At 44.3% G+C, this 14,207-nt stretch overlaps 1 protein-coding gene across 2 annotated transcripts in view; it reads right to left on the reverse strand.

Annotated features, from left to right (window-relative positions):
* Window positions 1-14,207, reverse strand: part of steap2 (STEAP family member 2, metalloreductase) — a 31,287-nt gene that overhangs the window by 15,028 nt on the left and 2,052 nt on the right. For both annotated transcript variants that reach the window (XM_030398789.1, XM_030398788.1), the window contains exons 2-3: window positions 14,017-14,137; window positions 11,697-12,145 (exon numbers count right to left, since the gene is read on the reverse strand). In XM_030398789.1, the coding sequence (XP_030254649.1) occupies window positions 11,697-12,087 (391 nt within the window). In that variant the 5' untranslated portion in view covers window positions 12,088-12,145; window positions 14,017-14,137. The remainder of the gene's footprint in view (window positions 1-11,696; window positions 12,146-14,016; window positions 14,138-14,207) is intronic.

A 14,207-nucleotide genomic window follows, 5' to 3' on the forward strand; every position in this document is an offset into this window, starting at 1 on the left:
CACTTTACCTATTAACAGAATATATCTCCCCTCTTTATCTCTAAATTCAGACAGGTGTTCATAATTTACAGCATTTGCAATCAGAATGGCCACTCCCCTTCTGTGACCTGATTTATAAGAGGATGAATACACATGTTTAAAGCCCATTTTCTTTAATTTATTATGTTCAATTTCACTGAGGTGAGTTTCTTGGAGAAAACCTATCTGAATTTTTTCCCTCCTTAATTTTGATATAATTTTCCCTCTTTTGACTGGATTAAGCATCCCGTTGACATTAAAAGAAATTATTCTTATTGGACTATCTTGCATTTGACTGGTCAAGCTTGTTTTCACACTCATGGATATGAAAAGCATTCCCCTCTCCATATGAACGAATAGAGAGTAAACAACAACAGAACCTTGTTAACACAGAATAAAAGGAACATGAAAACAAAAGAAAATAAGTGTCTTTGGTGACTTCCAACATAGGGGTCTTTTTAGAGACCCTGCTTGAGCCTTTTACATAAGGCTCCAAGGGAAAGCCCCTCTCTCGGGACATGTCGAGAGGGCCCTTGTTGAAGATAGTTGCGGCTAAATGTCCCGTTGCTTCCCTGTCATTATAGCTTTGTTTTCATTTACCAAGACAGCAGGATGAAATGGAATGATTTCTTGTACTATTGTTATAGTGCCTAGTTCACCCAGTTTAAATTTCAAGCTTTTCATAGTGAGTGTTTTTTTTTTTTTTTTTTTTTACCTACAAAGCAGGATAAGAGGGATCAATGACCGATCTTTCACGAAGTAGATGACTCTCTTCTGAAGGCTTGCAGTTTTTCTTTAAAGTTCACCTCTGAGGTGTGAGTCGCCCGTCTGTCCTTGCGTCGGCGGGGTTTCTCCCAGGACAGCTGCTGTAGCTGCTCCATGAGCGTCTCCGCGGGCCTGATGATTTCAACAGGGAGTCCCCTCCTTGACAAGTCCTGCAAAGCCTCCCTTGCCGTCTCGTATACTCGGATTCCATCGTCGTGTCTGACCTTAAGCTTAGCCGGGTAAAGGGTCTGGAACGGGATTTGTTTGTCTTTCAGAACCTTCCGTATTTCAGCGTATTCCCTGCGCTTTTGGAGAATACGTGGGGCGTAGTCATTGTCCAAGTTTATCTTCTTCCCGTGCCATATGAAACCTCTCCTTTGCCATGCCAGGCGGAGTATTGTTTCCTTAGTTCTGAAGCTAAGGAATTTTACCAGGATGGATCTTGGCTGTGCATCCTCCGGTGGCTGCTGTCCGAGTGCGCGGTGGGCTCTCTCAGTGTGCAGCGGTGTGTCCGCAGGTATGTCGAGGTTTTCCCGGAGTAGCTTCTCCACAAAGGAGATCATGGATGAGGCCTCTTTTTCTGTTCCCTCTGGTATGCCATATATCCTTACATTGTCCCGCCTGGATCGGCTTTCTTGGTTGGTTATTTTTTCTTCCAGTTTGGTTTGGAGCTGAAGCATTTCTTTCAGGATGTCCTCCATATTCTGAATTCTCTCCTCCGCTTTTGCTATCCTGCCTTCAGCCTCGCCCAGTCTGGTGTTTGTTTTCACAATTTCTTCCTTTATTTCTTCCAACTGCTCTCTGTTGTCCTGACGAAAACCTCTCAGCTCCTGGAGGATCGTTTCTAAGCGCACGCTCTCCTCACCAGACATAGTTTGCGGCGTGGTTGCTTCTGCTAGCTTGCTATCACTCACGTTAGCCTCTGGGATGTGTTAGCGTTTTAGCTCGTCCTGCTTTGCTTGCTGCGTTGTGTTTTTCTTGGATGTGTTCCTGGTTGCCATTAAGCACCCCTTTCAAGATGTAACAAGTTCGATGGACAAATAGTGAGTTTTTCAGGGTTTCTCAGCGATATCTCGTCAGGGTTGGACAGGAGCGATTTTGTTATGCCGCCATCTTGCAGGTGGTCAACCCGGAAGTCGGTTTGACTCATATTCAATCACAAACAAAGCCTCGGCTGCTTTTTGGCTAGAGGTTCACTCTAACATTGTACAATGCATTACCTACTATACATAAGCAGACAACATATGCAGTAAAACATTTAGTATAGCACCATGTCAAATCTACCTGTAGCCCTGAATCCTCCCTGTATGAGCTACAACCTGGCCAAGGTTCCTCTGTCACCTGATCAATAAAATATTGATGCTGTGAGCAGTGACACAGCACGACTCAAATCTCGAAGAACATCAGTAGTATTCACTGGGCATACTTCTAATATTACAACTAGCTAACACTTAAAATTAAATGAACCGCTGTGTCCTTATTGGAGTCCACCTGCTGCTGTGACCCTGCCACTCCACCACTGTCTGTTAAGGGGACGGCTGTGTTGCTTCTTCTGTCACCTGACAAAGTAACAAATCGATCACCATTAAGAGGGAGAAAACGGCTGGAAACAATGTTTTGCATCATTAGCAGTAGCCTTTGAGGGGGGACTATTTTCCTCAAGTGATTTAAACTTTTTGGGTGAAATGTCTTCCACTTTCTTGCCAGACATGTGTTGCAGGAGAACAGTGTGGACCTCCTCTCGTCAACACTGGCAAAGCCTGCAAGTCAAACAACTTGGACAGTCTACAGGGAGCTGAGCCAATCAAAAAACACACCTGTCTCAAAGACGGATTTGGGAGGTGGTGCTGAAGTGGGAAAGGATTTAACTCTTTGTGTGCCACATCAGGCACATTTCTTTCCCTTCAACCTTCATATTGGTGTGGACATTTCAGCCATCGCTTGAGAATGGTATGGACACGTCCATACGGTCCATATGCAGTTCTACGTCTATGTATAAAATGCTCCTGGGTCTACACTCACATGTAGGGCAGCCTGTATTAGCTACCATGTAGGCTGATAAACAGTATATATCTTGTTATCATGCATACAATAATAAGGTATAAGAATAATAATTGTTGACAGCTTTTAATGTCTTAGTTTTGAACATACATGTGGAAGGGACACAACTCACACTTTGTAAGATTTCAGAGCAAGACTGTTTCTAGTTACAAAACAGATCTGAAGGGATCATTTCCGTAACGTTGTCAGACACTTGGAATAACAGCCTCAGCCTGTCAGTGGCAAAAACAAGAACTTTTAGTGGCTGTAACTGATAGTTAGAGTTTCCTCAAAGATTACATTGCAGCCATCGCAACATGTTGTGGCTGCCAACCAAGGGAATATACAGGACCACATTTGGTTAGTGTGAGTCATTTACACAACAGAAGATGTTACTATGCCAAGGTTACAAAATACCAGAATGTTCCCTTTAATCGCATCTGGGTGGCAGGCAGATGGTATGTCTCTTGCTTAAAAATGTATGTTACGGCAGATGTTGACTAGCAGGTATTCATGGCTTACACGTGTCCAGGCGCTGTTGTTCTTAATAACTCACTTCACATCCAGGTAAAGTTGAAAAAAATGAAGAAAACTTTTATTCCACTTGTGTCACTCAATTATCCAAGAAAATTGCCTTCATGTAATAAAAACAATACAGGACAGGACACGGTAAGAAAACCGTGTGTCTCCACTGCTAGTCTGGTGTCCACAACAGCACTCGGGTCAACGACCTCTCTTGAGCTAGAGTGTGAGGCTGCTGCCTCTTAAAGCTACAGTACAGAGTATCAAATTTAAAGGAAATAGCCTGTTATAAACAGAAAAGATTAACAAATAGCCAATATCAATGAAACTTACTCATCAATGACTGATCAATATTTTAAACTTCAAATCCAAATTTACAGTACAAAATCACATTTAAATAACAAAAGGAAGAATGAGAAAATTAGCAAGCTCATTCTTGCCACATACATTATCCGGCCCCTAATTGTTCTCTAAACTTAGAGACAATTACAAACCACGTACATCAAAATAACCACAGGGCATTAAAGTGTTAAGAACAATCCAGAGTTACGTCTTCTTTCTTCTGTTATTAGTCTCTGGTACTTGACATACCGAAGGAGGCCATGCTCTACTTCCGTCTCATACTGCTTCTAGGAGCAGACAGACCTTGGTGATGGGTCTAACTAGTTCACTGGTCTTAGTCTTTAAACGAACTCGGCGAACAAGTCCATGTTCATCTGGCACTGCCTCAAGGATTTTGCCAATGACCCAGGAGTTTCTCGGTGCCGTCTCATCCACCAGCAAAACAATGTCTCCTGGCACAAAGTTACGTGACGCCCGTGACCACTTGTGGCGCATCTGGAGCTCGGGCAGATACTCTCTCACCCAGCGTTTCCAAAAAAGGTCCGCCATATATTGGACTTGCCTCCATCTTCGACGTTCATAGAGGTCCTCCTTCTGGAAAAGTCCTGGAGGTAGAGCTGGCTTGGTCCGCAGTAGTAGGAGGTGATTTGGGCTGAGTGCCTCTAGGTCGTTGGGGTCACTCGAGGGGGTGGTAATGGGTCTCCCATTAATGATGGCCTCGGCTTCACATAGAAATGTTTGGAGGCTTTCCTCATCCAGATTCTGAGTTCTCAGGGTGGCATTGAGGATTTTCCTGATGGACCGGATTAAACGCTCCCAGACTCCTCCATGGTGAGAGGCAGCTGGGGGGTTGAACATCCATTTAATGCCTCGTTGAAGCAATGTTTCCTCTATTTTTGAGGTGTTCCACTCTTGAATAGCCTTCTTGAGCTCTCGCTCTGCCCCAACGAAATTGGTCCCATTGTCAGAACGTAGCTCCACAACCTGACCTCTTCGTGCGATAAACCTCCGAAGAGCGTTAATGAAGGAGTCTGTGTCAAGGGATGCTGATACTTCTAAGTGGACAGCCCGAATGGCTAAACAGGTGAAGATAACACCGTATCTTTTCACAGTAGCTCTTCCCCGCTTTATTTCAAAAGGACCAAAATAGTCCACTCCAGTTCTAGTGAACGGTGGTTCATCAGGTAAGACCCTGTTTCGTGGCAGGTCTGCCATTTGTTGCTGCCCAGTAACACCACGTAGCCGTCGACACACAAGGCACTTGGATAACACTCTTCTTATTGTTGCACTGACGTTAGGGATCCAGTATTTTAGACGCAGCTTGGATAGGACATGGTTGCGTCCACTGTGACCTACTTCCCTGTGGATCTCCTGAAGGATGAGCTCTGACACCCGAAGGTCCTTAGCCAAGATAGCTGGATGTTTATATTCTTCTGGCATGGCTGCTCGGTTAAGCCTTCCTCCAACTCTAAGAATGCCATCTTGAAGAACCGGGTTTAGCTTGTATGTGTGGCTACTCCTTTTGACAGGCTCACCCTTTTTTAAAGAGTTGATTTCCTCTTGGAATCTCTTCCACTGACAGTGGCGTATGATCTCCAGTTCAGCCTCTTTCAGATCATCCACTGTGAGGGTTGCTTTGCTGAGGCTTGTCTTGTAGGTCGCCATAAAATTTTGCAACTGCTGTTTTTGTTGATCTTTGTCAGCGTCAGACAGTGTAATAGCAACTCTTTGCTCCTTTCTCTTTTTAACCATGCAAAGCAATGTGTTCCTCACGTTAAGGATCCATGCCACTGCTTTCTTAAGGCGCATCCATGAGGAGTAGTACTCGATTAGTTTCTGCATTACGTCAACCTTTTCTTCTACTGCAAGAGCGTTTATGGTGGCATTTTTCTTGATCTCTGGATCAGCAGTGTTGAGGTCTGTCAGACGGTCAGGGTTCTCTGGCCAGTTGTCAGACGACTGGGTGATAAAATCAGGTCCAGAAATCCAGGCGTGGTTTTGCACAAAGGACTTCACTGTCTGTCCTCTTGATGCATAATCAGCAGGATTCAAGTGTGTGCTGACATGCCTCCATTGAGATCCTGTTGACACCTTCAGAATTTCCACCACTCTATTGGCCACAAATGTACGAAATCTTGTCATTTCATTGTTAATATACTTGAGCACAGCCGTGCTGTCTGTCCAAAACACTGAAACGGTAAGCTGTAGCTCCAGCTCCTTCCTTACCAATCTGTCCATGCGCACTGCCATAGTTGCCGCCGTTAATTCCAGGCGTGGGATGGTGGTGGGCTTGAGTGGGGCAACCCTAGCCTTTCCCATGACAAACGCGCTATGGACTTGGCCTTTGCTGTTCTGTTGAACTAAGTAGGTAACAGTGCCATAGCCCTCTTCACTAGCATCACAAAAATGATGCAGCTGAGCATATGTAGCCTCTCCAAAATGGGCTGGCTTGAAACATCGATCAACTCCAAAATCAGTGAGCAACTGCAGATCCTTAATCCAGTCAAACCACTGCTGTGCAAGATGATCTGGAATTATGTCATCCCAGCTGAGCTTTAGCCTACAGAGCTCTTGCAGGATCCCTTTTGCGGGCAGAACCACTGGCGCCAAGATTCCCAAAGGATCGTAGACAGAACTCACCACGGAGAGAATGTTTCTTCTGGTGAGAGGTTTATCTAAGATGGCAATCCTGAACTTGAATTGGTCGGACTCCACGCACCATTGTACTCCCAATGCTCTTTCGATGGGGAGTGAATCTGAATCCAGATCCAGATCTTTTATTTCCTTTGCCATTTCCTTCTGAGGTATAGCTGCCAGCACCACCCGGCTGTTGCTAATCCACTTTGTTAAACTGAAGCCCCCCTTCTGACAGATGGCTTTCAGATTGTGGCAGAGCAACACCGCCTCTTCTTCGGAGCTGACTGACTTTAGGCAGTCATCAACGTAGAAATTGTGCAATACTGTGCTGATTACTGAAGCATCAAACGGGTCCCTGTTGTCTTCAGCACATCGTCTGAGAGCGTAGCTTGCACAGCTCGGTGATGAAGTAGCACCAAATAGGTGCACAACCATCCTGTATTCCTCCAGTGGTTTGTTCACATCTCCACCAGGCCACCATAGAAACCGCAGAAGGTCAGCGTCTTCTGATGGGACTTTTACCTGATGGAACATGGCTTCCACATCAGCCATAATAGCCACAGGTTCTTGTCGGAATCTGGTGATGACTCCAATTAAGGAACTGGTGAGGTCTGGTCCCTGAAGAAGTTGCTCATTCAATGTGACTCCCTGATAAGAAGCACCACAATCATATACAACACGCAGCTTGTGTTTTTTAGGATGGTACACTCCATGGTGTGGAATGTACCAAACCTTTCCGTCTTTGCGGTTAAGCTCTTCATCAGGAACCTTCATTGCAAAGCCTCTGGTGATCATATCACTCATAAAGACAATGTAGTCCTCACGAAATGAATGATTCTTGAGAAGCTTTTTCTTCAAGTTTAAAGCCCGCTGTTCTGCTACAACACGATTATTAGGCATTTGAAGATCCTTGTTCTTTAGTGGTAGACTAATACAGTAATGCCCCTCTACCAGTTTAGCAGACTGTGAAACACTGTCCATGAATTGGAGGTCTTCTCGGGACATCTCCAGCTGTTCTTGGTTATTTTCAGGGAAGTCGTATTTGAACTGTTGATTCCACAGCTCATCCAGTTTAGCCACTGATATTCTGTTAGATGTAATGTATTTTCCATCTCCAGTTGGCTCGCAATTGTTGTCTCTCAAAGGCCCATTAACTGTCCATCCAAGGATAGTTCTTACGGCGTAAGGTCCATCGTTAACACTCCTGATGACCTCCTCTGGTTCCATAGCCTTTGGCACATTGGTTCCAATCAGCAGTCCTATTTCTGCATTGATATGGGGAATTCTCACTTGCTCCAGATGAGGCCATCTGTCCACGTCTTCTTGCAGTGGAATGTTCCTTTTATTAGCCGGGATGGTCTTTTGAGAGAAAACTTCCTGTAGTTCTATGAAGTTGCAACTTTCTAGGCCACACACTTCCAAGCCTGTTACAACATGGCTATGAACAGTCTTTTGTTCTCCCATAGTTGTTAGGAGAATGTCTATCTTCTTTCCACTAAGGTGGAGCTCATTCATGAGCTCTTCGGTGCAAAAGGTAGCCGTACTGCCTGGGTCCAAAAGAGCATACGTTGTAACCACCTTGTTGTCTTTCATCGCCTTTACTTGTACTGGAACAATGGCAAGGATATTGTTTGTGTCCCCGGCCCCAGTACCAGAACATGTGTTGGTTGCTTTGTCCACAAATCCACTGATGACAGACGGCTTCTCACTGTCATCTAATGTCTCTTCCTTTGGTGTAACCTTGTCTTTGCTCTTCATGTGCAACACAGTTGGATGAAGCAATGAGCAGACCTCACATTGTAATTTCTCCTCACAGGACTTGCTCATGTGCCCCTGTTTCAAGCAACTGAAGCATAGCCCTTTCCCACGGAGAAAGTCGATCTTCTCTTTGTGAAGTGATTTCCTCAGTTTCTTACAATGCACCATGCTGTGTTCACCCTGACAAAAAAGGCAGGGCTTGGTGAAAGCGCTGATAGAGCTAGTAGGACTCCTCTTGCTTGGCTTTAACTCTGTGCTGACACCTTTTTGGTTACTCATGGGCGTTGCAGATGTAGTAAAGATCGTCTTACTACTCTTCCTCTCTGCTGTGAGGTTTACTGAGGATTTGGTTTGTCCTTTGTTGCTGTCCTTTATATCTCCAAACAAAGGGTGTAGCGCGACCTTAGCCTGCATGTTAATGAACTTGACGAGGTCCTTAAACTTGGGTCTTCTAGCCGTTTGCTCCTGGATATCAAAGGCAACACCCCTCCACCTCTCTCTCAACTTGTATGGAAGCTTATTGACAATGGCGCGCATGTTGGCAACATTATCCAACTCTTCCATATAGTCCAAGTCTGTCATTGCATTATTACAGCTGGTAAGGAAGAGAGCCAATGCATTTAGACCTTCGCCATCATCTGCCTTGATTGTAGGCCAACTTAAAGCCTTGTCTATGTATGCCACAGAGATCCTATATTCATTTCCGAAATGCTCCTTTAAGAGTTTTTTTGCCTCACAATAACCCTTTTCTGGATCCATATGTAGACAACTCCGTATTAACTCTCTGGGCTGTCCGCTGGTGTATTGTTCCATGAAGTACAGACGATCCTTGCTGCTCTCTGTTTTACTTTCAACACCATGCTCAAACGCTCTGATAAAGAGTCTATATTCCAAAGGATCCCCCTTGAAGATAGGAATATTTTGTGGTGGTAGAGTAGAAAGTTTTTGTTGCTTGATCAATAGTTCTGTAATGTCATTTTGACGCTGTCTTACAGTGGGCAAAGCCCCTGCACCTGCTACACTTTCGGCAGAACTGCTGCTTGAAGAGAAATCGTCGTCATCTACATCACTTGTAGCTAACTGATTTGACTGTGCAGCGTTGGGGAGTGGTGGTGGGTTGTGTCTATTTCTTGTAACCCCATGATGATTAGTGGCCACGTTATTACGTATCCCAGACTCTTCCTGAGCTTTCTGCACCATAGCTGGCTGCTTCTCTTGTGGCTTAGACTGTTCACCATCCTTTTGTAGAGCATCAGCCTTTTCAAACTTTGTCAAAACCTTAAGTTTAGCATCTGAAGCAGCTAAAGCCGTCTGAAGCTCAAGTTCCTCCTTCTCTGCCTTAAGCTTTACTTCTTGCGTATCCAAGGCTTCCTTCCTTTTCAATGCTGCTGCCCTTGCCAAAAGAGTAGCCCTTTCCAATTCTGCTTGCAAGCGTGCTGAAGAGGCAGAGGATGTAGAAGAACGACCAGAGCTTGCCTTAGACCTCTTGGACTTTCGAGATGATGTTTCTGATATGCTATCAGACGGTTTAATATTTTCATTAACCTCCCTTGCTTCCTCCATACGTTTATGGACGTTTACTATCCAAGCATCAACTTGATCAATAAAGCCCTTGAATGAATCAGCTTTTGGTTTGAACCACTTCTCTTGATCACTGTTCATTTCCTCTTCTGAGGTAACTTGCTGAAACAACCCTTTAACAGAAACGTTCACCTCACAAAACTCTCCAAAAAGCTTATTGAACTCCACAATCAACTTGGTCTTAACCACCTCCAAATTGCCATCATCATCCATTAAAAGAATCATCTCATTCCGTTTTGCTGTAAGCTGAGTCAGTGTAGCTTTCCTTGACCCTATTTTCCTCTGTAATGCATCTTCCATAGCTTTGACTGTAGGTTTCACTTGCCGTTTTTCCATTGTGGCCGAATCTTTATCCTCCTCCATGATTCCTAATACAAGATTAGCCTTTTCCACTTGCTAGCTGTTGTTAGCTTAATACAACAAAGTGTTCCAATGTCTTTCAAAGCACACACAAAGGATAACCGTCCGCGGGTAGTTAGCAGATCGTCCGTGATAATTAGCGTAGCGTAGACAAAAAAAAGACAAAAACATTCAGTCCACACGTTAGCTGTTTCCACTAGCAGCTGCAGTCAGCTATGCACTTACTTGAGCCATTGCAGAGCGCCTTTTCTTTCCTTTCCAGAATCCACGAACTCCAACGTACTCTCAGTCCACAGGCAAAATCCACAAGGAGAAGGTTTTCTTACTAATGTTACGGCAGATGTTGACTAGCAGGTATTCATGGCTTACACGTGTCCAGGCGCTGTTGTTCTTAATAACTCACTTCACATCCAGGTAAAGTTGAAAAAAATGAAGAAAACTTTTATTCCACTTGTGTCACTCAATTATCCAAGAAAATTGCCTTCATGTAATAAAAACAATACAGGACAGGACACGGTAAGAAAACCGTGTGTCTCCACTGCTAGTCTGGTGTCCACAACAGCACTCGGGTCAACGACCTCTCTTGAGCTAGAGTGTGAGGCTGCTGCCTCTTAAAGCTACAGTACAGAGTATCAAATTTAAAGGAAATAGCCTGTTATAAACAGAAAAGATTAACAAATAGCCAATATCAATGAAACTTACTCATCAATGACTGATCAATATTTTAAACTTCAAATCCAAATTTACAGTACAAAATCACATTTAAATAACAAAAGGAAGAATGAGAAAATTAGCAAGCTCATTCTTGCCACATACAATGTAGATCAATCTATTGCGTCATATACGAATGTCCCCGCATGCTGGAAAACGGAGCGAACTGGCCAACATGTCTTAGTTATACATAGTTAGCTGACTAGTTGGCCATTATGGATAAGTGCCACACAGTGATTTAGTATGACATCAGCTTAGCTCACATGATTCCAAGGAATCTTGGGAAGCCTATCATCAAAGTTGTGTGAATCAAATGTTCTCTTTTAACAAATGTATATTCCCTATAAGTTACTGGATTTGTGTTAATGTGTATTTTCAGAGACTGGCCATGAGGAGCACCTTCTCTAGTGCATCTTAAGTTCAGCTGAGACTATTTAAAGGCTTCTACTGTCTGAGGCAGACAGGCTGTTTGTGTTGCTTCCTCCTTGTGTGACTCTCCTGCCACTGCAGCTCAGCAGCCAAACACTACCTGTCTTGGGAAACATGAAGAAGAGATGTGGTTTTATCTCAACTTTTGGATGTATTTTTTTAAAGAGAGAGAACTGTGGATTTTGTCCCTAATTTCTCACATTGAAATCACACTGAAAAAGGATCACTACATGGCCAGTGTGGGAAGGAGGAGCGATTGCAGTGGCCAAAAAATATTTCAATGTACAAGTATTTTATTAAGATCAAAGAAAATCCTTTAAAATGTCCTTAAATACAGAGCAAAGTCACTATAGTGTGGGCTGTGCATCACAGTAATCAAAGAGCTTACAATCCTACTAGCCTAAGTCTATTACTACACTGTCTAATTTTTTAAAATGCTTTTTACTCTTTCATACACATGATCGTATCTAAAAAAAATATGACTTCCTCCTTTAAACTAGCATTAGCAAGTGTGTGTGTTTATTGGGATCTACCTTCCAGTAGGTGTTTGAGGTCCCATAGGATAGAGTAGTGCTCACGGCGGACTGCCAGAAACAGAATGCTGGCCTTCCCGACAGCGTCTTCGTGGTGCGTCACATCCACCACATGGGGAAATGACTGGGCTGCCATTTTGGGATGGCGGCTGCCCACCACCACATGAAAGCCACAGCGCAGCAGGCGTATGGTCAGGCACTTGGAGAAGTCACCTGAGCCCAGGATGGCCACCGTGGGCTGGACAGACAGACAAGCAGTCCCAGCATCTCCAGCTCCACTCTTCATGCCGTTGCGAAGGAAACAACCCCGGGCATGGTGGAGGTGGTGGGAGGAGGAGGCTGTAAGGAACAAAGGGCTCCTGCAGCTGCCCATCATAGTGATGGAGTCCATCCTTCCTCCCTGTCACTTCCTCTTCAATGGTTTTATGCTAAGAAGGATTCCAGTGGTTCTAGGAGGTAAGAGAAAATGAAAAGCAGGTGAGAATTAAAGCACCATTAACTGATTAGATTTTTGGGAGAATTAATTCGAGGAGTCCTACAAATCAAGATTTCCTGTGGCAGGAATGATGAAATCACACATTAAAGCTGTTAACAGAGGCTTCCAATGAATGCTACAGATGTTCAGATTTATTGCCTTTCATTTAATGAAACTTTAAATGCATGATTGATCAGCGGGCAGAGCTGCTGCTCAGCTGCTCAGAGCTCTGGAGGAAAGAGTCGGGTGCAGAGCCAGACTTTCTGAAGGAATAAACACCCAGAGTCACACAGATCCTGCTCTGACCCAGAGCTGTTTGTTGACCGGAGGAGAGCTCAGAGATGACTTTTGAACTTTTGTGATTCAGAAGTGGATTTATCCAACAGTAGCAGTGATCTGCTGAGGTGACCTCCATTGTTGGGTGGTTATGTACTGTAATGTTGAGTGTCAGATGGAGCTGTAGGGAGAGGAACCAGGATATCTGCTGAGTGCTGAGTTTAGTGAGAGGTTGCATTCAAACACACATTTACAACCTCAGTGTGTGCGGTTGCTCACTCACTTATGGCTAGTGTGTATGTTCAAGCACAAAAGTTTGGGGATGATGTTTTAAAGTTTTATTCCCATTATGTGTAGTCTCATTCACCTACCTCCTTCCTCGCTCTCTGACTCTATCCTAGAGTTTATAGTGGCAGTAGAACATACAGTACATTTCCCTATAGTAAACTTGTAGATGTCTCTAGGTTTGAACATTGCTGGAAACATTTGGGATGATGTCAGTACACATTGCAAAATATGGTTTTAATAGACACTTTAATGCAGAAATCCTACATATGATGTATTTGCCATTAGCACACCATTTGCTCACGATGACACCAGTCAGTCAGTTTCACCATGCAAATGAACGCAAATGATGTTTATTTAGAATGACTGAAAACTAAATCATGCTAACACAATATACAAATTGGCAGTAACTTTCCTGAAATTACAGCGGCCTGTTTTTTTAAATTCATTTTCAGATTAATTAATTACTGATTAAATATGTTGGTAGGATGGTAAATCATGCACTATTGAGTCATAGATCAGTTAAGTAGCCAGGTTAGGGCTGGCCTCATCCTGGAGGGAACATTTAGGCCTAACTCAGGTTCTGCAGCTCTGAGGCCAAGCTGTAACTATAAACTCTTTGTAAAGTTGGGCATCATTTGCATCTGGACAATGTCCCTCATTAGAAAGCACTAATATTATTCAAGGCCCAATTATGATAAATGCCTAAACGTGTGATGTGCTGCTTTTCATTACACACTCCTGGTGCTGCATCGAAGGGGTCACTTCACTGTCACTTTGACTGGAAGCTATTTTATTTATCCTTGTAATGTTCTGGTTTTAGTTTGTTAGTGCTTGTGTCCGTGTGTGTGTGTGTGTGTGTGTGTGTTTGTGGGAGGTGGTGGGGGGTGGGGTGTTGTCCTACAATAGCTCTCCATCATCTGCTCCAGCAGCTCGGTGAAAGCCGATCATAGGACATCCGTCCTCCGGGAGCAGCTGCGTCTCCTCCTGACCTTGTGCCTGCAGAGACAGTGGTGCGGTGAAGGACGCGGCCGTGTGTGTGCAGGCAGCCTGTCTGTCTGTCTGTCTGTGTGTGTGTCTGTCTGTGTGCACCTGTAGCTCTGCAGCACTGCCGCCGCTGCTCTTCCATGAAGCCGCGCAACATACACAGCGGCTGATGACAACACGCACACACGTTTACTGATTCACACATAACGTTGATACAGAGACATCACACACACACACACACACACACACACACACACACACACACACACCGTATGAGCGTGATGGTGTGTTACCCACCTGTCATCGAGCTTCACAGGGATGATGGTGTTAACGCAGAGATGTAGACCAGCTGCTAGCTGCCATCCTGCTCCTGATGCTGCTCAGCCTCCGCTGTCTGAACACATGCTGCATTCACGTCCTGTAAGGAAGATTGGACATACCAGTTCCCCTCCAATAATGTGTCGAAGTTTTGCATAGCCGGTATACTT

This window comes from Sparus aurata, chromosome 19 (genome assembly GCF_900880675.1).
Source record: "Sparus aurata chromosome 19, fSpaAur1.1, whole genome shotgun sequence".
Classification (NCBI taxonomy): domain Eukaryota; kingdom Metazoa; phylum Chordata; class Actinopteri; order Spariformes; family Sparidae; genus Sparus; species Sparus aurata.